General features: G+C 40.2%; 2 protein-coding genes across 3 annotated transcripts; one reads left to right on the forward strand and one right to left on the reverse strand.

The window, feature by feature from the left end:
- Window positions 1-295: 295 nt before the first annotated feature.
- Window positions 296-8,260, reverse strand: LOC136677845 (ras-related protein Rab-11B). The gene is made up of 5 exons (XM_066655518.1): window positions 8,035-8,260; window positions 5,986-6,181; window positions 5,159-5,352; window positions 3,713-3,793; window positions 296-602 (listed from the first exon to the last, which is right to left on the reverse strand). Exons 1-5 carry the CDS (start codon window positions 8,072-8,074, stop codon window positions 457-459), a joined length of 657 nt encoding a protein of 218 aa, XP_066511615.1. The 5' UTR covers window positions 8,075-8,260; the 3' UTR covers window positions 296-456.
- A 2,533-nt stretch (window positions 8,261-10,793) lies between these two features.
- Window positions 10,794-20,192, forward strand: LOC136678879 (mitochondrial import inner membrane translocase subunit TIM44-like). Of its 2 annotated transcripts, none has more exons than XM_066657054.1 (13): window positions 10,794-10,900; window positions 11,691-11,780; window positions 12,926-13,093; window positions 13,683-13,763; window positions 14,264-14,413; window positions 14,995-15,131; window positions 15,649-15,734; window positions 16,053-16,145; window positions 16,594-16,718; window positions 16,973-17,023; window positions 17,407-17,496; window positions 17,777-17,887; window positions 18,192-20,192. In XM_066657054.1, exons 1-13 carry the CDS (start codon window positions 10,850-10,852, stop codon window positions 18,309-18,311), a joined length of 1,353 nt encoding a protein of 450 aa, XP_066513151.1. In that variant the 5' UTR covers window positions 10,794-10,849; the 3' UTR covers window positions 18,312-20,192. The 2 variants fall into 2 exon arrangements, with proteins under 2 accessions (XP_066513151.1, XP_066513152.1); XM_066657055.1 differs by lacking the exon at window positions 10,794-10,900 and adding an exon at window positions 10,911-11,129.
- The last annotated feature ends 6,438 nt before the right edge of the window (window positions 20,193-26,630 follow it).

Genomic DNA, 26,630 nt, shown 5'->3' on the forward strand with positions numbered 1-26,630 from the left:
TCTGTTGGTGACTTTTGGTTCGTACTTAAAATCAGTCAAATACTGACTTGGCCCTTTGGGGCATTCTGTTTAAGACTGGGTTAAAAGTGAGTGAGAAATCAAAGATCAGATCTCCAGTTTGTGTACGAGTGTTTCTTAAGAGCAGAGTGATCTGGGTCATTAAGCTTGGCCATTGTTTCATCACACTGAAAAGCAACAAACTTAACTAGTATTAGATACTGTAAAATTTTATTTCATGGCAGTAGTGTGTGTGTGTGTGTCTGTGTTGTATAAATGTATATGTGTATGTCTGCGTGTGTATGTGTGTGTGTGTGTGAGAGTTGAGAAGCTATCAAAAAGAAAAAAATATATATATTACACAATTAAATTGAGGGAACATAGTGGCACGACACATAGAGAGAGATTCGGAGATGAGTGAAGTGGGGGGAAGGAGGGGCTGATGGTTGGTTGTCATGGTTACAGGTTTTGGCAGCACTGCAGTTTGTTGCCTTTTTGCCCGTCCGTGGTGGGCGGGACACTGATGTCCACCACATTGTTGCCCGGTGATTCGTCGTGGGCCGATCGGTCAGCGATTTGTTTCTGTGATACGATGCGATAGATCTCTGTAAGAGTGAACAAAGGAAGGTTAATGTTAATGTTCCAAAACAGCAAGTAAATCTTTCAGGGTCCTGCTACTAATACGACACTGATGTGTGGCGCCATGTTTGAATTCTTTCCATATCTGTTACCTAGCCCAGTGTAGTTCATTATACAGGGTGAGTCAAATTTCGTAGGACACCCTTTTATTTCTTTGATATGTTACATGACCACCTTCCCATTGGAAAACTTGCCCTTGATCCAGTATGACGGATTTCAAGATGGAGACCATGTTCCTAAAAGATTACTTGCTGGGGTTTTCAGATAAAAGGTTGTCCTTCTGCCCAAGGGCAATGGTTACTAGCTTCCATTCTTTGTTAGCAATTTTAGCATATTTATGGGCTATTCATTCATTCATTCATTCATTATCTGTAAGCGCTTATCCAGTTCAGGGTCACGGTGGGATTCCTACCTGGAATCATTGGGCGCAAGGCGGGAATACACCCTGGAGGGGGCGCCAGTCCTTCACAGGGCAACACAGACACGCGCACACACACATTCACTCACACGAACACTTTTGAGTCGTCAATCCACCTACCAACGTGTGTTTTTGGACTGTGGGAGGAAACCGGAGCACCCGGAGGAAACCCACTCGGACACAGGGAGAACACACCAACTCCTCACAGACAGTCACCCGGAGTGGGAAACGAACCCACAACCTCCAGGTCCCTGGAGCTGTGTGACTGCGACACTAACCTGCTGCGCCACCGTGCCGCCCATATTTATGGGCTACTCCTTTAATAAATATGTAGGCGCTGTCCAATACAAGACATGTATTTCCATTTTTGTCAATTTTCACATCATTTGAACACAGCAGCTGTCCTTCACATTGTGTAAAAATGTCATGATGAAAGGACCCATAGACATTATTCATTCATAGTCTGTAACCACTTATCCAGTTCAGGGTTGTGGTGGGTTCGGAGCCTACCCGGAATCACTAGGCGCAAGGCAGAATAACCCAGGAAGGGCGCCTTTCTGCTTCCAAAATATCTTTTTACACTGACATCTATTGAAAGCTAAGAATGTTTTTTCTTTCCCCTGTAAATGAACTAATTTGGAGATGCATATTTTTATTTGTCAGCATCGATATGCACAGTTAATTCATTCAACAGTTACTGTCACAGCTGATGTTAGATATCATACTTTAGTACCACTGAGTCTAAAACTAAAGTGTAAATGTACATAGCAGAAAACAGCAGCAGTGAAAAACCTGTAAAGGGAGGGCTGCACAATGGGATGTTTTGCACGCTTTGATGTCTGCAATGTGATACCAATAAAGGCAACGATATAATGAACTCAGGAGTCTGAAAAATCACAGAAATTTCCATAGTGTTTGCCAGTGTCCTAACCAGTCTCAGACCACACTCTGTGCTCTGTGTGTGGTCCTCACAGCTTTGCTTTTCTTCCCCAAAATAATCCGTAAACATATCATGTGAAAATATTGCCAGTGTTTACCAATGTTCTGTTGTATCACAAGTCAGTATGACCACAATTTGTTGCAATATGATAGCCTCAACATCACACAGCCCAAATATTAGGGGAATTTAGGTGGATTTTCCTTAGAGGACACAGTATGTCTGCTTCCTTTTTTTTTTTTTTGTTCTAAAATAGAGTGACTGGGGGGGGGGGGCGACTACTGACATGCAGACTGACCAATTAAATGTTTACAGAGGTTATCGACCAATAACAGTAGCTCTACAGTCAGACCGTCCAATCAGAAGATTTTAGGCTACTTCACCACGCCCCCTTCTCACTCAAGCGAACCAATCAGAGTAGAGGAGGGCGGGACTAGTTTGTGAACGAAACGCTTCTCGAAGTTCTATGTAAACTCTAGAAAAACAAAATCCCGGACATTTGTGAAATTCCGCCCGGACATTTTTTTAAGTCTAAAACAGAGGACATATCCGGGTAAAAGAGGACGTCTGGTCACACTATCTAAAATCTATGGCAAGCAAATGAATTACAGTTTGGAATATTTGTTTTGCCTAAGGTATGACCATAACCATGCTTCAGGTTAAGCTACTGATCTTAAGAAAGGAGCAGCGGAATCAAACAAGAGCACGATCCTCCATAAGCTCCAGCAAAGTAAAACAAATCTTCCATTGCTGTGTGCTGGATAACAGTTTTATGAGTAATCCTTACATGCAACCTGGTTCAATAAGCTAGGTCACTGTTTTGGTCTTAAGGTAGACTCTTTGACATCAGCTCATTGATCATACTGCTGGCTATGGGCAGCATGAGGATAGAAGTCTCATATTTTCAGATAATCTTCATAGCAAAGTCCTGTCTAAGTGCTATTTATCTACACATACAGCCACAGCATCAACATCCTCACAGTCCCTGTTAGGTAACAGCTGTTTGAAGATACCATACTGATGTTGTTCCTAATGCTGTTTAAAGGTTACACAGAATGTCACTGTACATGTCATAAATGTTATAGTTCACTGGAGGCACATAAATGAACATATACAAAGGCATTTAATGAAATAGCTGGATTATTAATGCTAATTGTTTTGTACATCACTGTCATACATAGGGTTCAGACTTTAGAGAGCATGTGAGTAATATCATAAGTGAGTTACAACTAATCTTTAGCTTGTTTTCTGTTTTATTTTATGCTGCTATGCTTTGAAATGTCTTAAAGATCTTGCGAAAAGACTTTGAACCATAGGCGCTAGTTCGTAAAGGGAAATGTGATGTGTTGCTCTTTTATTACATGCGTAGACTAATGTAATGGCTTTGTAATATTGTTGGACACCCAGCCCCTACTGCTTTACTTGTTTTCAGGTGCTTGAATAGCAGTTATGTGCACATTGACCTATACATGCTTGACTGATTAAGCTCCAGTGCATAATGGGTCATACTCCTCTCACAAGACTACATTCTGACAGATGACTTACAGTGGTTTTACAACCTAACATAAACCAGAATGACTGCTGCACGGGGTTGGACCGATGCTGCTAGCCAGCATGAGCAATACTAACACCCCCACTTCTGAGTGGGAGTAAATAATTTGGCACTCCAAACAGTAAAAAGGGAAGTTATCATTTTGGGGGTGGGTGGGAGACACGTGTACCTGTTAGAATGTTCTTGAATGCCTCCTCCACGTTGGTTGAATCCAGAGCTGATGTCTCAATAAATGACAGATTATTCTTCTCTGGAAAAGAGAAACAGAACTGTTATCTTCAAAACAGCACCAGCAAAATCTGCACAGCTGAGATTGTGTTCAAAATGTTTAGCCTTCCACTGACATATAATAAAACTCTCTTTTAGTATTTAGCTTAACGTATATACTGATTTTTGCTGGGCTTTTTTCCCTTAGCAGTGGCATTAGAATTGCTACATATGTAGATCATAATGTAAGACACATGAAAAATGTCTAACAAGCAAAAAATAATTCCTTAAAACTATGACTCAGCATTTAATGACTCAGTCTTACTTTGAAAACATTTTATCCTTGAGTACTTGGCAATACTGTCGCCTAGATCTGATGCATCACCAATTTGGCAACAGGCCTAGCCCTTACATCAGGACTGATCAATGCTAAATCACAAAAAGAAGCTAAGCTAATAGCTTGCTTGCTAATGGCAGCAATGATAACATTACAGCAGTGGTTCCCAAAGTGGGGAAACTGTTGCGGGGGGGGGGGGTGCACTCCCAGCGCAAGGCAATTAAAGTAGATATGCATTGTTTTAATTCCGTTATAATGGTGATTTGTACATTTTTGTTTTGTTCAACAAGAAGGTGTAGGTTTACAGTGTAGAATTACAGTGTTTAAAGTAAATTCTAGCTGAGTATGTGTGTGTGTGTATGTGTGTGTCAGAGTCAGGGGGCTCAAAAATATTCTCATGTACAATAGGGAGGCACTGCAGAAAAGGTGTGGGAACCACAGCATTACAGAGTGTTGACAAAAGTCCCATTCAATTTTGCGAGAGATGTTAACTTTGTTTAGAGTCGCTACATAATGTTATGTTTCCTGTTTAAACTAGACAGACTTGAGACAACAATGATGGATTTGCCACCATGCTAACATTAGCTCAGTAACACCACAACAGAAATGTATTCCATCTGTGGCCTTCTAAAGACAAAGAAAATGAAAAATATTTAAAATTCATAACCCACCATAAATGTAGTACATTCAAACGTGTATTCTGAGTTGTGTGGCCTTGAATGAGATTACTGCAAACATTCTCAAAAGCTTGTCCACTGCTCTGTTGGCAGAGCTTGAAAAAGTCGCTGTTTGTGTGTTTAACTGTATCAATAATTTACATTCACAAAATATAGGTTAGAACCTATAAAATTCCACTGAAACCCACAGTAAAATTTTATTTGACCCTGATCTTTTTGCAGAACTCAAGACTGAGTCAAGATTACAGTGGGACCTTTGCTTGTAGAGACCAGGGGAAATCCAGGCTGCTTGCAGCTTAAGATTTAGGCAAAATTATCTGTTTTTCCCTTCAACCTGAACCCTCTATGCACTCTTCATACTCTCTCTACTCTTTACTTCCCATCCTGGATGTACCTGCAAAGGCACGAGCCTCGTCGGTGGGCACTGCCCTCAGGTGGCGCAGGTCGCTTTTGTTGCCCACCAGCATGATGACAATGTTATTGTCAGCATGGTCCCTCAGCTCCTTCAGCCAGCGCTCCACATTCTCATAGGTCAGATGCTTGGCAATGTCATACACCAACAAGGCACCAACAGCTCCTCGGTAGTAGCTAAAGATGAAGATCACAGACACAGCTAAGCTGGGGGTAATGTAGTTTCTGATTTTACTGATTCGGTTTTTGTGGTGTGGTTAAATAATCATATAAACACTCTGAGAATATAAACGTTCTGAGAAATGGGTGAATGGATGACCTCAATGTCATCTAAGAAAACTAAGGTCCTAGGATTACATTTTCACCCTTGTTATGACTATGCTATTAGAAATGTGTACTGACATAAATATTCGTTCCCCTGTGAATGAGTTGATCTGAGTCATTCTAATGAACAATGAACTAACTCGAGCTATGTCATGGCTAGGATTGTGTGTATAATAATATTTTAAGTTTACTTAGAAGAAGATAGGAGCACCCACATACTCAACACACTTTTTACAGAGGTCAGCTTTCCCTTGACTTTTATGATGTGTGTTTCCAATGCCAAATTTCATGTCTGTGGAAGGACACTCGTTTTAAATTGTACAGATTAGGCTGAAAACCATTGGAGTATTCCTTTCACCCCCTTCTAAGCCTCCTTAAGCTACATCAAATGGAAGTGACTATGACCCATTTTGTTTAGCTCCTTACACCCTAAGCTTGCTAAAATAATGTCAAAAGGAAATCAGCATGGTCAACTAGTGTACTCACGCCGAGGTGATGGCCCTGTAGCGCTCTTGACCGGCTGTGTCCCAAATCTGCGCCTTTATCGTCTTGCCATCCACCTGGATGCTGCGGGTTGCAAACTCCACCCCAATTGTGCTTTTGCTCTCCAGGTTGAATTCATTCCGTGTGAATCGCGACAGGAGGTTACTCTTTCCAACACCAGAGTCTCCGATAAGAACAACTGTAAAAGGCCCCAAGAAAGGAGTCAAAAAGCAGCAAGTTCAAGTCTCATCATCATCAAATCATGCACCATGAAGGACTCTTGCATTTCAGTCCAAAAACTGAATACTACGCAGCCATATGTAATATATTAATGAATGCACAATTAAGGACTTTATTATTATGACATACCATTCACTAAACTTGGGTGATATTCATAAGGTCACCATGCTCAACTCCCCAGTATCAGGCTGCAGAGTAGAGGAACTGCATTTTCTGGAGTGATATGACACCATTCAACACTTTTAGGATGAGCTGGAATGTCCTTTATGATCCAAAACTAATCAATTTGGCACCTGCCTTCTTTAACGGTCCTGTGGTTGGAAGAAGTCTTCCAATGCTAGAATAGTAGGAGCTGCTACTGATGTAAAAGTTGATAAACTATTCATTAATACCCTTGATTTTAGAAGAATATTTTGGTGAGCACTGGTCCACAGATATTTGGCCATACAGAGTTTGAAGTAAAATAACATGCAGTTTGGAAGTCTATGTTGGGATGAATTGCCATAAAAACACAGAAGACTCCATCTTGCTTTGATATTTGTCAAATTAATGTGAATATTAATAAGAATGAATGTGACACAACTAGGCTAAGCTAGCAAGAGGGCTTCCTATTGTTAAATCCCATTGTTTGTATGTTTGCTAAGCAGAACTTTGTCCTTCTCTCTTTGGTCAAGTGAGAAATTAGCCTTTTAGCTGCTTTTATTTCAGTGATATGCTAACAGATAAAAGCTGAGGGAAAGATGAGTGCTGGTGTTTAGCTTCTAGTGGAACAATTTGTCAGCAAGCCAAGGCTGAAGCTCAAGGAGAAAATACAATGATGCAGGCCTTCTCAGGCCTCTCTAATGGAAGCTAGGTGTGGGTGATATAGGCAAAAAATAATAATATCTATATTAAAGACACTTCATTTTGATATTTTGCTACACACAATTCAGTTTTCATTATAAAAGGAGTGCAGTCATTTTAATTCACCATTTCAAATACTGTACAGTGCTAAACACAATTAGGCAGTTCCCTTTTCATTGAAACGTGACAATAAGGACTAACTATATAAAAAGAAATATCCTTCAGAATGCATATGAATGATTTATATGAATTTAATGACATCACGGTAACGATACCATATCACCCACTTCTAACGGAAGCCTGTAAAATCTGATAGTGGATATGGCTTCGTTACTAGGTCACACTATTCCTCCTTCTTCTCCAAACCGTGTTCTTTGTGGCCCATGTTTCCATTTAAAATGCGCCAGCGTCGTTTGGGCTGATACGTGTAAAAAATAAATAGGCTGAATTAAAAAGGTCACTATATGTATGTATGTATGTATTTGCTGAGGTTCATGAGCTCCTTGTCTAAAGAATCCTAGAAACGTGCTGCTTTTGTGGGTCATTTGTGATGGACGGACCACACCAATCCTCTACAGAGTACAAGCCTGTATTCTGCAGTCTCTTTATTCAGTGTAATGCTTTGGCCTCGTCCCCATCCACACACCCGGCCTCGAAAGCATCCAAGCCCAAGAAACAAGTAGAAACAGATGTTTCGTCGATAGATGTCGGTGCCTATAGATGCCTCTGCGTCCGTTACTGTGTTGCAATGACAGCTATTATTGTGGGCACGGCGGCAGTGATGGCATACAGGATACGTATGTGGCAAGCCGGTGCAAATTAGAGGGCATTTCACAAGCTACCATCAAGAAAACGTACTCTTAAACCTACGATGTTGTTTCCTTTGCCTCGGGAGACAACAGGAGGATTATGAAGCCCCCTTAACCCCACCAGAAAGGCAGTATGCAGTCCCCAGGATTCAGGATTTACCTTTGAACAAGAAATCGTATTCATCGTCCCTGTTGCCCATGTTCCAGAATCCTGAGTCCGAGGAGAAGCTCGCAGCGCTGGGGACCTCGTATCGAGCGCCGGGCGAAATGGAGCCGTGTGGAAGGAAACAAAATAAAGTTTAATGGGAAAGGAGACAATGCGCCAGTGCTGGCTGTCACATAGAGCTGACCGCAGGAAGAGGGATCTCTCGACTCTGCAGAAGGGGAGGAGTCCCGGGGAATGTGCTCATACCGTCCGCCAGGGGGCCCTCCACATGCCGCTGCACTACAGGCAGGGAACGGGAAGCAGGGGGGTTGCTTGCTTGCAGCAGTGGTAATGATGTTTACATGTATATATTCCCAATGTATACAGCTGTCCAATAGTATTAAGACATCTTATATCTAGACAGTGCTAGTACTTTAAAGTGCGTCCTTTGCTAACATTCATTCAGCTCATCACAACTTGATCAAACAATTGTGGCATCATTTTTCAAAAAGAAAATTTGTTATAACCATTCTAAAAAAACGATTCACACATATCAGAGTCAATATCCCAGTGTCAGCAAGAGGGATAAAACCCCCTAATAACAGTGATCTACAGTGATCAATCAATCATTATTTGGGGTGTTGTTGATGATCCAGAGCAAATCTTTCAATAGTGTGTGATCTCCATATTACTACCAGGGGACAAGACCTCTGATGATGTCTCACATAATGTATCCTATCAGACTGAATTTGTATTTAATATAAGCATTTCTCTGGGGCTTGTTTTAAGAATATCACAAGTTCAGTCCTTGATGATGGCACAGCTAACAGTGGGCGAAGGTTAAAACATAGCCTTTTTGGGTGATTAGATCAGTCCTTCATTTCTGCCCACGGCTTAGTGTAATCATAGCACATATATTTGCTGATGTAACAGACTGTGTTCACACTCTTTGTGGAGGGAATGGTATAAACGTCTCAAAACATTAAATTAACATTTACTAATTAATAAACAAGGACATGTTTGTTTAACCTTTTGGCTTAGAAACTGCTCTCAGTTACTTAAAGAAAGAATAAAGAACAAGCCCTAGACTGAGGGCCAAACAACTGCAGATATGGCTTGGCCTGAGTCGCTACTTTAAAAATCACACAGTTCTGCTGACACTTTAATGTTTCCCCTGAAATCTCTGGCTGTAGTGTCAGAGCTTGCATGGTTAGTTCATTATTATGGGTGTTGGCTTTCATGCTAAAGATTAACTCAGTCACTTGCTGTTGAAGGGTGTGATGAGACAACACTGACCTGAGGAGTTACTGCTCAGATATAATGAGGTTTAGAAATGAAGGTGTGTTTATGGTGAAAGACAGCATTAAAAAGGCAACTCATATGAATCAGGCTTGGGCTTTACGGTGTGTGCTGGAAGATACCATTCAAATGGCAAAGTTTTTTAATGTCATGTGTGAAGCGTTAACTACCACAGAGTACCAGGAAAGGAAGTGTATTTTGGGGTGACTCCATATTCATATATCTACATTGCCCTATATGGCATTCTCTTACTAGACTAATATGATAGCATAGGGAAAAAAAAGTCAGGTGAGGTTAATAACACAGCTGAAACTGGATTGTGTACTTTGCTGACATCAGTTGTTTAGAACACTCATTAGTCACGTGCTGTTCTTGTGCTCTTGTTAATGAAGTCATTTATTTGAGCAGCCAGTGTCAATATGACCGCATAAACCACAACCAAGGAGAACAAAGGTGATCTTATCAAATGCGGAAAGCGAGAGATAACAGAACAGGACAATATCAAATTTATTATGCAGTTTGAAAACTGTTTCCTCTTCTCTACTGTAATTTAATTTTCCTGCATGAGTCACATTATCAGCTAGTTATTAAATGTTTTCAAAGCTGAATCAGGATGGCACGGCACATGCTGGTAGGTAGACTGGCTTTACAAAGAGTGTCCATATATATGTGTGTGAGAGATGCCCTGTGATGAACTGGCATTTCATGTGTCCCAATGATTCTGGGTAGACTCCAGACCCAACGTGACCCTGTGACCCTGGAGTTTTTAAACTGATATAAAAGTACAGTCATATGCAACATTTAGGACCCCTGTTTTAAATGACATGTGTTGTTAAAGGGAAAATAAATTTACACCTAAAGAAAACATAATTAATCATTTTAATACAGAATTACAGTTTAATTAGCATTTAATTATTTCTAAAATTCCAGCTAGGTTGCACATTGTTGCTATTCTGTTAATCTGTTATTAATATTCAAGGTCTTGTAGCATGGAAAAACTATTTTTCCTTTATCTTCTTGTTTTTTCGAAATGTGCACAGTTTCTGTGTGTGTGTGTGTGTGTGTAATGCCCCACGACAGACTCATGCCCCATTGAGAGTGTGTTCTGATTAAGTAGTTACCGATAATCAATTCATTAATAAATAAATTACTTAATTCATAGTATAATACTTAAAAGATAATGTATTCCTTCCATTGTCCCTATGTGGAAACATAGCAAAAACTAACCGTTTTGTTATTTTCTCTATTAAACACAATGTAGAGCAGCCATTTAGAAGTGGTCATTAATGTTAGTCTGTAAACAAAACAAATAGCAGCCTGTTTAATACAAATGGATATAGAGAAGAAGGGAAATGTTCGTGTATATATGAATAAGGGTTATTTTGGTTACTGAAGACCACACAAATGTCACAAGTGGACCTCAAGGGCAACAGTAATATGCAAGAAAAACAGGCCATGGGCTCTTTAAAGGATTGTGAGCAGTGAGGCGCCGCCTCCTTCAAGTGACGTACAGCATCAGCTGACCAAGAACATGACGCAAGTTCACGGTAAGATGGCGGCGTCCTTGTGCAGGTGCTCTGAGGTGAGGGTTCTCCTTCTGTTCTTGTCGTTTGTACGCTCTTTTAGACCAGGGTTTCTGAAATAATTCAGCGATAGAACAGTATCAGACTGAGGCTATTTCAGAGGTTTGAAGGCGTTTTTTGTTTCTGTCGCTTATCTTTTTTTTTTTTAAATGAAAACCGCATTGCAGCTTCTTTCGTTGTCATTTCTGTCTTAAGTTGTATACGCGGCTCAGCCGGAACATTAAAAAGGTATATTTGCACATACGCGCACTGTGTAATTATACAGTTACAGACCGTAGTCCTTCTGTAGCTTTGCATACCTGTTCTTCAGTGGTTACGACCGTTTAAGGACCACCACAGAGCGTGCATGATTTGGGTGGGGGGTTATTCTCAGCGTTGCAGTGACACTAACGTGGTGGTGGTCTTGGTGGTGTGTTATTGTGTGTTGTGCTGGTAGGAGTGGGTCAGACACAGCAGTGCTGCTGGAGTTTTAAACACCTTAGTGCCACCGCTGGACTGAGAATAGTCCATCAACCAAGACCGCCCCACAAATGTGGAATGACCGATGAGCTAATGTATCTGTCTTTTACATCTACAAGGTGGACCAGTAATCTAGTTTGAAGTGTTTTAAAAACTTAAGCAGCCCTGCTGTGTCTGATCCATTCATACCAGGGCAACACACTACAACACCACGTGTCACTGCAGCGCTGAGAATGTCCCATGCAATGGCAGTTAATGAAGGGGAGTGGTCATTAGGTTGAATTTAAAAGCAGTGAATGAGTGTGAATTAATTTGTATGATGTCTTTCAGCTGTTGCTCAGGAGGAGCAGGGTTCTCTCAGCGTCATGTTTAACTTTCAACACAGGGAGGGTCCTGGGCTGCCAGGTAGTGGCTCTACAGGTAAGTCATCATTTTATTTCTAATGTTCAGTTTTATCCTGTAAGTGCTGCTGTAGTCAAGTATTCATAGCTGAGGTTTTAGTGTTTTGTACTTATGACACTGATGGATGACTGACTTTTGGGCTCTCCTGCTGTTCACCCTACACTGAAGTTTCGATAGACTCTCAACTCCCCCCCCCCCCCCCCCTTTGTGATTCTAAAATTCTAAAATTAACATTTTAAATGTATATTTCAATTAAAATTAAGTTGACCTCTAAGTTACATGGGCTGTCTGGTAATATTGCATTGATGGCAGTGTGAAATGAAGCAGTGGTTCAATTCAGTTGTGAAATAGAGGGGGTCCTGGGGGGTCCAGAGCAGAGCTAATTAACACTTAGGACCAACTGTAAGCCACAAAATACATTTTTGGCTAAAATAAACTTAAAGAACATGTTAGTGTTGTGGTACCTGTTGACCATACTGAGTTTGCAGAAAAAGTAAATGTCTAAATGTGAATTTCTAAAAAAAAAAGTAATTTATTTTAAACTGATTTGCCCTCAAAATGGAAAAGTTCAGTTTGTATTTTTCTCAACTAACCACCGCTACATGTGTGGCCTGTCACAAACCGGCCTAATCTCGCTCCTAATGTTGGTAGAAAAGAGCAATGATGTTTCTCACTCTCTGCTGCTTTACCTCTCCTCCAAAACGTGGGATGGCTTTAATGTTTTACTGTTAAGACAAATATACGCTTGTCTATTTAACCTATTGTCGCAGGGGAAGCCATTGCTTGTTCTGCCCCTCCCAAGGCTGGCTAGTGTGATGTGTGTTTTGGGGGAGTTCACCTAATAGCTTACAATGTGGAAGTGGTGACAACTAATTATTATGTGAAATACTTATAAAATATTGAAGTCTTAATGATAAAACAATTTTAAGAAACATACTTGCATTGCACACAGCAACAAGTGCACCACATTCCTTTTGTTCTTGACAGTTTTTGCCCCACACTGATTTGTATTCTGGGCAATTTTATATGATCTTTTATATGACTTGTAAGTAATGACCTACAAGTTTGTGATTCTGAGAAACACACTAAAGTCTGCATTGGATATTCTTTAAATGTACAGAGTCATATTAATCAATATATTGATTCCCTGTTGTCTTCCACAGCAGCGTTATGCATCTGGTGGGCGCAAGTCCTTCCTGGGTGAGTTTCTGGACTCTGTGAAGCAGGAGTTGGGCAAGAGCAAAGAAATGAAGGAAAATATCCGGAAGTTCAGGGAGGAGGCTCAGAAGTTGGAGGAGTCCGAAGCGCTGCAGCAGGCCAGGAGGAAATATGTGAGTGGCCTCAAGTGACCCCTTAGCTTCCTGCTTCCTGTTCCCAGCAGGAAGAGGAGTCGAACTGCTGAGCAAGTCTCTTTTCCCAAAAACAGCTGAGTGATTTTACAAAAAAAAAGCCATCAAAATTTTGGGCACACCCGTTTCTCTGACTTTTCTGACCACTACACATTCTTTCACACTCATGAAGTTGTGCTCTTCTCAATATAGAAAGCTGCACTGTTGACACCTGTGGATTTATTCATATCTGCAGCCAGAGTGGTGCTCTTATCTGCACTGCAGTCTTATGAATATATATAAGAAATATTGCTAATGTTTTTAAAAACAATTATTTGGTGATTAGGGGACTGCTTTCATTTTATGTCATTTCAGTATAACCTGTGTCTAAAAAAAAAAGTCTTAGCTCAGTGCTTGATCAAATCATTAACTTTAATGTAATCAAAGATTACAAGCAACCTTGTTGTTGCTGCTATGCAAATTCTATTGGCGCCACTGTCTCCTGTAAAGCATGTTGTTGCTATGAGTATTTGAATGATTTCAGGCCCAACATCTGTGTTTTTTTTCTTTTTTTTTTCTTGTTTGTTTTCAGAAAAACATTGAATCAGAAACAGTGCGGACCTCCGAGGTACTGAAGAAGACTCTGGGGTCTTTATCAGAGACGGTTAAAGAAGTAAGTGCAGTAGAAGTCCCCTGTGAACATGCAAATGCATTATATTTTTGCGTGCTGTCATGTGACCTTATGCAAAACATTTGGCTTATGGTCACCTTTTTTAATGCTGCTGAAGAAAACACTGAGCTGGACATTTCCTGTGTTGAAATTTCCTGATTCATCTGTTTGAGGATAAGCTGATGACATTGAGAGCATGTTTATGAAAATATCTTTAACTTTTTTAAATTTGAAATGTATTAGCAATTGGCAGAATATAATATCTCTCATACAGTCACTGATGACAAGTTTGAACGAAGGAAAAACAATGATTTTTTTTTTAATAATTGAATTAGAAATTAAAATATTTATGTTCATGCTCTAAATAATTCCATGTGTGTTATTTAATTGCCTTTAAGATCACTATTATTCTCAAAAACAGAAAGTTACCAGCATAAGTTTCTATGGAGACTGGTGAAGTATATTGACTTTGGCTCACAGTCCGTCGATCTGTGTGTTTGCAGGGATTTGAGGAGGTGGGTCGTTCTGATATAGGGAAGAAGATAAAAGAGGGAGTGGAAGAAGTGGCCAAATCGGCACGAACCTCAGCTGAGTCAGTGTCCAAGAGTGGAGAGGCCCTGGGGAAGACCAGTGCCTTTAAGGTCATTTCACAGGTTAGAGAGCTCTCTTTTACCTCACCTACATATGTTCTAATTAACAATGCCATACTGATGACTGGACATATTGTTATAGACCAGCCATTTTGTTATTTCACGTTACCTGAAGTGCTTTAGGGCGGCATGGTGGCGCAGCAGGTAGGTGTCGCAGTCACACAGCTCCAGGGACCTGGAGGTTTTGGGTTCGATTCCCGCTCCGGGTGACTGTCTGTGAGGAGTGTGGTGTGCTCTCCCTGTGTCTGTGTGGGTTTCCTCCGGGTGCTCCGGTTTCCTCCCACAGTCCAGAAACACACGTTGGTAGGTCAATTGGCGACTCAAGTGTCCGTAGGTGTGAATGTGTGTGTGTCTGTGTTGCCCTATGAAGGACTGGCGCCCCCTCCAGGGTGTATTACCGCCTTGCGCCCAATGATTCCAGGTAGGCTCTGGATTCACTGCGACCCTGGACTGGATAAGCGGATAAGTGAATGAATGGAAGTGCTTTATACCCCTCTAGCCAACACTTTGCTTTGAGCATGTCGACCAAGATTGTTCATGTAGCTGCTAAATCATTGGCTTCCTTTGTTTACTTGTGTTTGCAGGGCATGGAGACAGTAAAGAAGGAGATGGGTGATGTGGGGCAGGGTGGACCGTATCGAGCTCCTACACAGCTGCGGAAAAGAAGCGAGTTCTCTTTTAAAGAGGCTGAGAACCAGGCCAGAGTGTTTCAGGCCAATGAGTATGGGGTGTTTTTAATTTATTTATTTTTTTATGAGACCTGCAGTAGATGTTTTGATATTTCCACTGCAATAGTTACATTTGATAGAAAAGTGACAGGTAAGTTTAAAGTGAATGAAGTTGCTTGAGGTAAATTGCACATAAGGGGCATTGTGACTTAATGACCTTTAGAATAATGGGTTCCAAGGTGCAACCAGTTGATACATACTTTTAAATCTCCAGTCAGAGACAGTTAACAGATCCTGGATGCAGCTTTATTTATTCCTTTGGAACATAAATAAAATCCCTCTGGAAAATTATAGAAATGACATTCATGTGGCTTTTGAACCTAGACAATAGACCCCCCTCGGTGTTTGCAGCTGAAGTGATATTTGCTTTATTCTAATGCAGCTGGTTATTTGATAGTCATGCATTTAAAAATAAAACATTAGTTATATATATTCTATATAATTATTACATTTATTCTTAATGACAGCTTTGTAGTTTGTATCTGATCTTTTATGTGGATTTATTTACAGAGATGCGACAGGAGTTGTCCTGCACAAAGACTCCAAGTGGTTCCAGCAGTGGAAAGACTTCAAAGATAACAACATGGTGTTTAACCGTAAGAACTTAGGATTCACTTTTTTTTCTCATTCTGTTTTCCAACGTGCGTGGCACAGTGGCGCAGCGGGTAGCGTTACTGTCACACACCGCTCCATGAGTCCTGGGTTTATGGGTTCAAACCCCACCTCAGCTCACTGACTATGAGCATAAAGTGGTTACAGAAAATGAATTAATAATGAAGAATGATTTCCGACGTGTATAAGCAGTTTCACAATTCTTACACTAGAGGGTGCACAGCTCTTGTTTTTAGACATAACAGCAGTTTCAATGTGTTCTTGATTGTGTATTCTAATCCTATCTCTCTCTCATATTGTAGGATTCTTTGAGATGAAGATGAAATATGATGAGAGTGATAACGCCCTCATCAGAGCCTCACGGGCTCTTACTGATAAAGTCTCTGACATCGTCGGTAAATTACACAATTCTTTCCTCCCTGACCCAGTGTTTAGAAACTAAAAATAACTTTATTTTAAAGGAATACTAAAGTGAAGACTCAAGTTTTTTATATTTTGCACATTTACAAGTTCAGATACATATATAAAAAGAACTTTCAGTACTTTATTTAAATTATTATTATTATACATCATAGTACGAATAATCTTAAACTAAATATGTTAATATATTATAATTCTTATTTATATTTGCTATATTTATTTGTCAAATGCTTTTCTGTATTATCCATAAGTTGGATAAATATATACATTAATTAAACATCTGGCTGTTATTTTCTACGAAAAGAATCACATTTTATGGAGAACTGTTAGACTTCTGTTCATTTTCTAAATGAGTTTTGACTGCCACAGTGTTCAAATCTCTCTGTTAACGTGTGTTTATGATTTTATGTTTGTGCTGAACAGGTGGTCTGTTCTCTAAGACAGAGATGTCCGAGGTGCTCACAGAGATTCTGAAAGCGGATCCTAACTTTGATAAAGACTCTTTCCTCCGCCAGTGTGAAAGAGATATTATTCCCAACATCTTAGAGGTGAGGCACCACCTTCTTCTCTTGCTGCTGGGGTTTAATTTCGCATCAACATGCTTTACTTTTAAACAGAAAGCTGAAGGCACTTCACAGCAGTTGCTTTTTTGGAAGTTTGTGTACTCAGATACTTGTGCCGTGGAATTAGTAATTAAAATACACTTATATTTTCACTTGTTTGGAGTAATCAGTAAAACTGACGCTAATTATATTGAACATATTTTAAAATAATGACTTTCAACCTCTTTCCCTGCCCTCAGGCAATAATGAGAGGGGAGCTGGATGTTCTTAAAGATTGGTGCTATGAAGCGGTAAGTAAAAATTGTGGTGTTTTTCAAGCATTTCTACATTCTATATTGAATATCACCTTCATGCATTTGATTTTATGCCCTTTATTTTTCTTTTAGCAAAATGAAATATAATAATTTTGAAAAATTATTCATTCTAATTCAGTTCAGTTTAAATTGGTGTGTGTATATTTGTGTGAAGTGCAGTTTCTGTTAGAACACTTGTCCAGTCAACACCAGGCACTATGTGTGTTGCCTGGACACTGCATGTTATGGATAAACTACCTTTTGTTGGACAATAACATTGTATTCAAATCAGTTCAGCTTTGTTAAATTGGTCACACCACACATGGATTGTGGATTTGAATCTGTTTTTAAAGTCTGTCCTGTTCCTTGTCTGTTTATAGACGTATAGTCAGCTTGCGCACCCTATTAAGCAGGCCATAGCCATGGGCCTCCAGTTCCAGTCCAAGATCCTGGACATTGACAACATTGATGTAAGTAAACACACTCATCATAAAGCAGTTTACTTCCACCATAATGCGGTGGTTCTGCATCAGTAATGTCTATTGTGCCTGATTAGAGTAATTTGTTTACATATAGCTTCCAACTCTGTGGTTGATTGTATCTTTCAGAGCTTTAGTGGAATAGCACACTAGCTTTGCAGGAGGCACAATGGGTTTCCAATTCATACACCACAAGCAATGTATACCAAAGGTGCTACATGTCTGTAGTAACGTTCCTGTTCTCTGTTTTTTCTGTGTGGGTGTTTCTCAGCTGGCGATGGGTAAGATCATGGAGCAAGGACCTGTCCTCATCATCACCTTCCAGGCGCAGGTCGTCATGGTGATCCGGGGCCCTAAAGGGCAAGTGGTGGAGGGAGATCCTGTGAGTTGGAAGCATTTATACTTTTTGTACTTCATACTTATTAATAGCAGACATCAGACCTGTTATTTTCTATAAAGTGCAGCTCACATGAGCCCCTGAATGAACCAGTAGATACTCTGTAGAGATTCACACATGGAGAAGCCATGTTTAAAATAGGTGTGAAGAATATTTATGTAAATGTAAAAAGTATTGTAAATGTCTTGATGGTGAATGGTAACTTGTGAACTGTTTGCCTAAATATAAGGTGACTTATAAGTGTCTAATACTGTGCTCTACTGTCGTGTGTGTGTGTGTGTGTGTGTAGGAGAAAGTGTTGCGGATGATGTATGTGTGGGCATTATGCAGGGACCAAGAGGAGCTCAACCCACACGCTGCCTGGAGGCTGCTGGATATGTCTGCATCCAGCACTGAGCAAGTGCTCTGAGAGAAACTGCCCTTAACACAGAGATATAGTCACACACAGACATACACTTCAGTCAGTTATGAACATTGTCCATTGAACGATGTGTTTCTGTGATCCCTAAGATCCCACGCGCCTTTGGTTAACAGCTAAAGGCATTTTGTGTTTGTGCTGCTGCAAATATCCAGCTCTTATTTGTTGCTTAACACCCACACAAGATCTGCAGTGGGTCAGATGACTCTAGACATTTTGCGAGTCTTGTGGGGCCAAGCATGATTTCGTAATTTCTCATGATTTCTCCTAACTCTGAAAAACCTCTGGGCTGAATAATAGGGAGAAAGAAGATTTATTAAGTTTGAAATCTGGAAACGATTCCAAAGATTTTTAAAGCTTTAGGGGGAAAGAGTGGACTTGTTAACTTTTGTCAGACAGATGTGAATGTCTGTTATGCTAGTTATGGCTGTAAAGACCCCTAAAGGAACATGGATTAAACATGTAGATCTGTTGTTATGATCATGTAGATCTGTTGTCTTCTACAAGGAAAAAACGGTGATCGGTTTGTACGCTGTGCATTTGGTCAGGACTTAAACAGAAAACAATCCATTGCTGAATATATGATGTTCATTAGATTGCAGTAACTAGGGTCACAGGCACTGGACTGTGCTATTGACTCTTACATGACTGACCACAGGTTTAAATCAAAATTGATTTCTGATATAAAGTGTACTGAATCAGCACAGCATTTAATTGTGCTCCTCTATTATACATTGTTGAAATCTAAGCAGGTTAGGTCTGTAAACTAGGTCTGTGTTCTCTCTAAGTTTTTACCCTAAGATCAGTCATAGTCTACTAGATATTAATTATTCATAAGTTCATTCATTAACGATTATCATTAAATGGAGAAACATTTTTTGATAAAATCATTATTTGAGATATCTTTAAGCCCCAAAAACTTGTCATGTCTTTTCCCCTCTAATGATGGAGCGAGAGTAATGCACTGAAGACAATGTTTCCTCTTTGCCATGCACAGAACTTTGGCAGATTAAATATGTTTAATTTCACTATAAACTATTTATAATTGAAAAATGTAGGACTGTTTTAGTTTAATGAAAAATATGCTGTGGTTTTAATACTGTTTTATATACATCCTAAAGAAACTCTAAGCCTGTTCTGAACCTGTCTCATTAGTTTGTTCTTTAAAGGGAAACTGATTTTCAAACTTGCTGTTTAATGAAATGCTAAATGAAAATCTTGAACAAAATCATTCAGACGGAGTCGATGTGAAGTGCTCTGTTCTAGAGAAACTTGCTGAGTCAAACGTGTTCAGAGTGTTGGTGAAGAGATGTCTGACGCTGCCGGATCTTATTATATGAGATGTTTTTTGACCTAAAACCTATGGGATATGGATTCACCTGTACTTTACCAATATCAACGTTGCCTATGAGTGCTCCGAAGACGTAGGTCACTGGTTGCTGTTAATGGTGTGAAAAATGGCTATATTTGAGTTAACCACATACAACCATTTGAGACATAACCGCTTCTGTAAATGAAAGGGTTATTTTTTTCAGAAAACTCCAGTTTACCATCAAAACACACTTAATGACTTTGTTTACGTCTCAACCCCTCAGTTATTTGTCACAAAAAGTGTGTTTATTGCTGTTACAACAGAAGAGGAAGCTCTAGTAATGGAGTGTGGAATATTTTGTAATAGTGTCCTTCGGTACCCAGAATGTTGTTAGCGTCGCATAGTGCCCAGCCTCTTGGAGCACCATATTATTTAAAGCGTAATGTCTTTTTTTTTTGTTGGTTTTATTCTAAACATCAACCACCATGACTTCAAACAATGTCAGGATTTTATTTTAATTTGTTTTGGGTTTTTTATGTATGTGTCTGCAAACAGTAAAAGAAATCCTAAAGTATATGTAGCAAAGGTGTCTTTTTTCTGCCCAACTGCTTTTCATAACAGAATTTCAACCAATGCACCAGTTGCATAGATTTAGTTCATAAGTAAGTACTTTCCTGCTAAAATAAATGTAAACATTTTTTGGCAAGACACAGTGTCGGTTGGTGGACAATTGTCAGTCTAGCAGTGACACTATGGTATTTAAAAACTCTAGCAGCACTGCTGTGACTGATCCACCTGACCAGTCCACCACACACTAACACAGTAGTGTGTCTGCAGTGCTGAGAAATAATACTTGGTCTGTGGTGGTGAACTTCAGTATGTAATTTTAGAAATACAGAGTGCACCATTATGGATAGTGAAGCTGATGAATTTTTAGAAATGGAAGTCATTTCTATTCTATTGTTTTAGGTAATTTGTGTACACGTGTCTCTAAAAGAATTACCTGCACCGAAATGCTGCTGCCTCAGGGCTCATTTACACTAGAAGCTAAGCTGAGGCACCTGCCCTTTTGCTTTCATTAAGAATGAGTGTTGAACTGATTTTTTTTGTAAGTAAATGTCGAAATTATTTTCTTTGGTTGTCTGTATGCCACAGATGCACAAACACAGATCACATTGAAGGTTGCAGTATTCCTGTGAGATAATAATATAACGATGATCCATGGGTTAGTCTAGGCCTTTATTGGAGCCGTGCTGGGCTGTTATTTAGCTCCCTGCTTTGTGGTGACACGGACCTCTCAGGGGCTTAAGAATATGTGTTACTCATCAGTCTGTATCTCTCAACATTGCATTCTGAGCCAGTGATGGAGTTGATGAAAGCTGCTCTGAGACAATATATAGAGATTTAGAGATTTGCCTCGAAGTTGTAAGGGGTCTTCCAGGCATTTCAAGTGAAAAAGAAAGGCTTTTAACATCCTCAGTATCATCCATAATTTCATAAATCCATTTAGGCTGCATCACAAAGAGTTCAGTAATGTTCTGTAATGGCTTACTACCAAAGATGGTGCAGTGCGAATTGGCATTAAGCAAATATCAGGAGCATTATTTCCTCACTGTAATACAATAATGGATGGCAGCAACTAGCAGGTCCTGATGTATTTCATCATTAAGGCTTTTACAACTTTCTTTCTGGCACATGTAGCATTTCTGGTCTTCTGGGAAGGAGAAAAAGATGAAATCGAGCTGCAAGCTGGTGCTCTTTTTGCAGACGGAGAAGTCCTTGCATGCTCTCAGTCTGCACTCTGAGCAACTTAGTCTCTCAGAACCAGGCTAATTCTTTATTTAAGGAAGCAGCTTCTTCCACTTCTTTTAATTCAAGTCTAAACTATTTTGTCTTGGACTGCACTACCTGTCCAATTGTTTGTGGCCACCTGTTCAAGAAACCGAGGGTATGTATATGTACTTTGACCACTTTTTGCTACAGCAACAGCCTCTACTTGATATAGAAACATTGCTGTGAAGATCTCAGCCCCAAGAACGTTAATGAGGTCAAGTACGGCTGGATCACAAACACTCCAGTTCATCCCAAAGGCACTGGATATGTTCCCATCACTGTCTCTTATGCCTCTGAGTCTTGAATCAGTATCTCTACAGTGAGTCAATTGCACATCCAATTACTCTGAATTACTTTGATTCTTGTGACTCCAGTGATTGAGAAATTGGCCCGTGATGAAAAATTTTTTGAAAAACTGGTGAAATTCCCTTTTTTAAACGGTTCAGTCTAATAGCACTTAATAATTCATTACTTGAATTATAGAATATTAATTCCATATATTATTCAATATATTACACATGGTTAATATTTCATGCATTAAATTTGAATTATGTGAACTACATGAATAACATTCATATTTAATCCATTTGATTATCCATCCATTATCTGTAACCGCTTATCCAATTTTTTTAGGGTCGCGGGGGGTCCAGAGCCTACCTGGAATCATCGGGCGCAAGGCGGGAATACACCCTGGAGGGGATGCCAGTCCTTCACAGGGCAACACAGACACACACACATTCACTCACACCTACGGACACTTTCGAGTCGCCAATCCACCTGCAACGTGTGTTTTTGGACTGTGGGAGGAAACCGGAGCACCCGGAGGAAACCCACGCCAACCCGGAGAACACACCAACTCCTCACACACAGTCACCCGGAGCGGGAATCGAACCCACAACCTCCAGGTCTCTGGAGCTGTGTGACTGCGACAGTAACCTGCTGCGCCACCGTGCCGCCCCCATTTGATTATGCCTGTTAATATTTAATATGTTAATATGTCACTGGGGATTAATGTCTGGCCAGAGTTTTTTAGACATATGATACAATGATTCCACTTTGCATTTCAACAGCCCTTTCACACAATGCAATTAAAAAACAATGTGCTTCAACTAACGAGAATCAGAATTGAGATGAACAATCTGGTGCCAAAATCAGAAACCGCACTTTATTTATTGAATGCTCAGGCAAAGAATTCAAGAAGTAAAAGAGAGTCTTAAATATCATGCAAGACCTAGCAGCCTATCAAAACTGTCACCATCTGATAAACAGGCCTTAAAGGTAAATACATCCTCTAGCATCAGCTAACTCCAGCTCTGGTTGAGCTGAAGGGGAGGAGCTGTTGTAAGGGGAGGGAGGGGTGTTAACACTGGCTCACTAATTTGCACACTACAGATCTACGTCATGCACACCTTTAGCAGGGTTGAAGCTGAGGGGAGCTCTAGAAGCATAGCTGCAATAAAAGTGAATTTTTGACAGTTTGGAAAGATATAATTTAGTTTTAAGCCAAAAAGCTTTATTTTATGATGAAGCAACACAATTAAGTTTTGATGTAAAAAAAAGGTCTTAGAGTGTAGTAGCTCTTTACAGCTTTCAAATTTGGGTGTGATTCAGTACAACCTTCCACTGTAAGACAGTAACTCTAGGCTCTAAGTGTCAGAAGAGAAACTGGAGAAAGCTGCAGATGCAGCAGTATTGTGTTGTATATTTGTGTGTTTCTGTATTATTCCCTCTGTGACTGAAACAGTGAAATGCTGAGTGGCCCTTTGCAGCTCAGAGTGAGTCTAAAGCGGAGGAGGCACAATTCTCTGGACAATGGCCTGAATTTTTGCAAACCCTTGCATCACTGTAAAAATGAAAATATCTCATGGTGATAAAAGCCCAGGCTGGAGTGTGAAATATTTTAGTCAGGTTTAACAAGCGGATATGTACAGTCCTCTCACAGAGAAATTCTAAATGAGTGTTAAAAACATGCCCAACTTTCAATGTACAGTACCAGTCAAACATTTGGACACATCATCTCATTAGTCATTGGTGGAATAGGGCTACTGTGGAATAGGGTCACTGTATAGAACTGTGTACCAGCCCCTACCTCTGCACAGCCCAAGTTATAGTCTCAAACACATTAAGAAGTTGAGCAGTTCTACAAATAAACTCTTGATGAGGCCACAGCTGTTCATTGAAAACCGTTCCAGGTAACGACCTCATGAACCTGATTTAGAGAACGGCGAAAGTGTACAAAGCTGTCATCAAAGCGAAAGGGGGCTACGGTAAAGAATCTAAAGTATAAAACATATTCTGGTTTGTTTAACATTTTTTTACTACATAATTCCATATGTATTCCATAGTTTTAATGTCTTCCATATTCATTTACAATGTAGAAAATAATGGAAAAAAAAAAAGAAAAACTATTGAATGAGTAGATGTGTCCAATCTTTTGACTGGTACTCAACATTCACAGTATGTAGAAAATGGTCCAAAACAAAGGAAACCCTCCCTGAGTGGCTGTGTCCAAGCATTTGACTGGTACTGTAAGTCAATGTAAGATATTCCTCATTAGATTTTTGGACCATTTCTATTGGTCCGCTAGTACTGGCATTTCAATTAGATTAGCTAATGTTGGCCCAGTGTGCCCACATTTGTAATTCTGTATTGAGCTGCTAAGGAGCAATAAGGAGTGAGAGTGACTGCTGATGGAAGAGGATGAACGTCAGCTTTATTAAAATGTATTTAGTATACGGCACGGTGGCGCAGCATGTAGTGTCGCAGTCACACGTGGGTTTCCTCCGGGTGCTCCGGTTTCCTCCCACAGTCCAAAAACACACGTTGGTAGGTAGATTGGTGACTCAAAAGCGTCCATGAGTGTGTGCCCTGTGAAGGACTGGCACCCCCTCCACAGTGTATTACCGCCTTGCACCCAATGATTCCAGCTAGGCTCTGCACCCACTGCGACCCTGAACTGGATAAGCTGTCATAGATGCTGATGATGACAATCTTTCAGATTTGATAATTATTTGAGCAAAGGTTGAACATTAAAAGAGCATTTTCTCTACCACTTTTCTACAAGTGCCAGGGCCATGCTGAAACATCTGTGACATGCTTCAGTTAGAAAACCACCAAGAGCCAAACATCTCATCTAAACAGCCCTGTACAGAATGTAAGGGTTCATAAGCTTTGGATTTGAACAGTTTTCACTTTCACATTCTTCAAATGCAGAGATAGAATCTGATTTTCTGTACATGGCCCACTTTAAAGCAGACACAGACAACAATGTCAGAGTGTTTTGGGGATCATTCAGAGTTTAAGGCTCGACCAGCTGTAGCTCAATCAAATCTCAGCAATGTCAGGACAGACCCGTCTGCACCGATAAACAAATATTATAAACATATGCTTCACAATGGTGCTCTATATGAAATTATATGCTGTGTTTCCTCAGGATATCTGGATCTGTGATAAATGAATTATTGTCGTTCCAAGAGTCTGATTGCACAACAGATGGGCAGTAGGGATAAGATTACAGTGTAGTGTATATGAGATATGAGGATAGAGGAATGGTAAAAAAAAAAAAATACAACAACACAGTTGGTGAGCTCAACTTTATTTCTAGGACTGGGTCCAGAACTGTAGCTTTATTAGAATCCTGTGGTATGTGGAAAAATAAAAGTCTTTTTTTTATGCAGTCTCACACTAATCCGTTCCACTAATCCATGTCTCCTGCCTAAATGAATCACATTTAATGATAGATGAGTAATAAAATCAGGTCGCTTCTGTTTTATATGACCTCTTTAAAGACCTCTACAGTATGTTACCCTTGATAGAGATAAACAAGCAGCACTGATGATATTCTCCTCATCTGAGAACAGTTCTTGAAACACCGGCACGGTGGCGCAGCAAGTAGTGTCGCAGTCACACAGCTCCAGGGACCTGGAGGTTGTGGGTTCGATTCCCGCTCCGAGTGACTGTCTGTGAGGAGTGTGGTGTGTTCTCCCTGTGTCTGCGTGGGTTTCCTCCGGGTGACTGTCTGTGAGGAGTGTGGTGTGTTCTCCCTGTGTCCACGTGGGTTTCCTCCGGGTGCTCCGGTTTCCTCCCACGGTCCAAAAACACACGTTGGTAGGTGGATTGGCGACTCAAAAGTTTCCGTAGGTGTGAGTGAATGTGTGAGTGTCTGTGTTTCCCTGTGAAGGACTGGTGTATTCCAGCCTTGCGCCCAATGATTCCAGGTAGGCTCTGGACCCACTGCAACCCTGAGCTGGATAAGCGGTTACAGATAATGAATGAATGTTTGCATTTCTCAGATCACTTTATAGTGAGTATGATTGGGGTCATAGTGGGTCTGGAAACTACCTGGAATCACTCTGCAAAGGAACATGCACTGCACAGGGTGCCAGACCATCACAGGGCAAGTGTTTATGAAGAGGAGAATAAATATGGTGAAGACGAGTGGTGGTGATTATGAAGTTGGGGTATAGTGATGAAGAGGAGGATTATGACACACTATTGTCATAAAGATGATGGTAATGATGAGGATAAGAATGAAAGTATATCAGTGATCAAGATGATGGAGAGGATGAAGGTAAGGTGAAGTGATGATGATGGTGATGATGAAGATAAACTGCCCTGATAGCAAGGAGACGGCGGACCACTGTTGATCCACTGAGGGCAAAGTTGGAGGTCCGCTAGTGTTGTGCACAGCGTTTTCTGTGACAATTTTAGACAAAATACACGCATTTTAGCACTTTTCCATTCACAGTCCAATTTACATTTTTCTCCTTCATTAGTTTTTTTTGTTATCTTTTATAAATAAGATTAGTAAATAATTTTAATCAGCAGTGCCAACATTTTCAGCATAATCATTTTATATCAGGCTTATACTCATTATTATATCTCTCATATCTCTCATAGTTGTTGGTAATATTTGTATTAGTTTGTTTTCCAGAATAAAAGTCTCTGTGAATGTAAAATCTGTGTGAGGAGATTATAAATGAGTTATATCCTGTACAGGACAATAATCTGAGTGGTCCGATGGTGCACCAGCAGTGGTCTACAGTCAGTGGTGTGCCAGCCTTTTTATGCCAGTGGACTGATATATGCTCGCTGTCTGGGTGATGATAAGAATGAGGGCACAAAAAGATTAAAGTAGTAATAATGTAAGAATAAAGATGAAGAAA

Source organism: Hoplias malabaricus, chromosome Y, assembly GCF_029633855.1.
Source record: "Hoplias malabaricus isolate fHopMal1 chromosome Y, fHopMal1.hap1, whole genome shotgun sequence".
Lineage (NCBI taxonomy): Eukaryota > Metazoa > Chordata > Actinopteri > Characiformes > Erythrinidae > Hoplias > Hoplias malabaricus.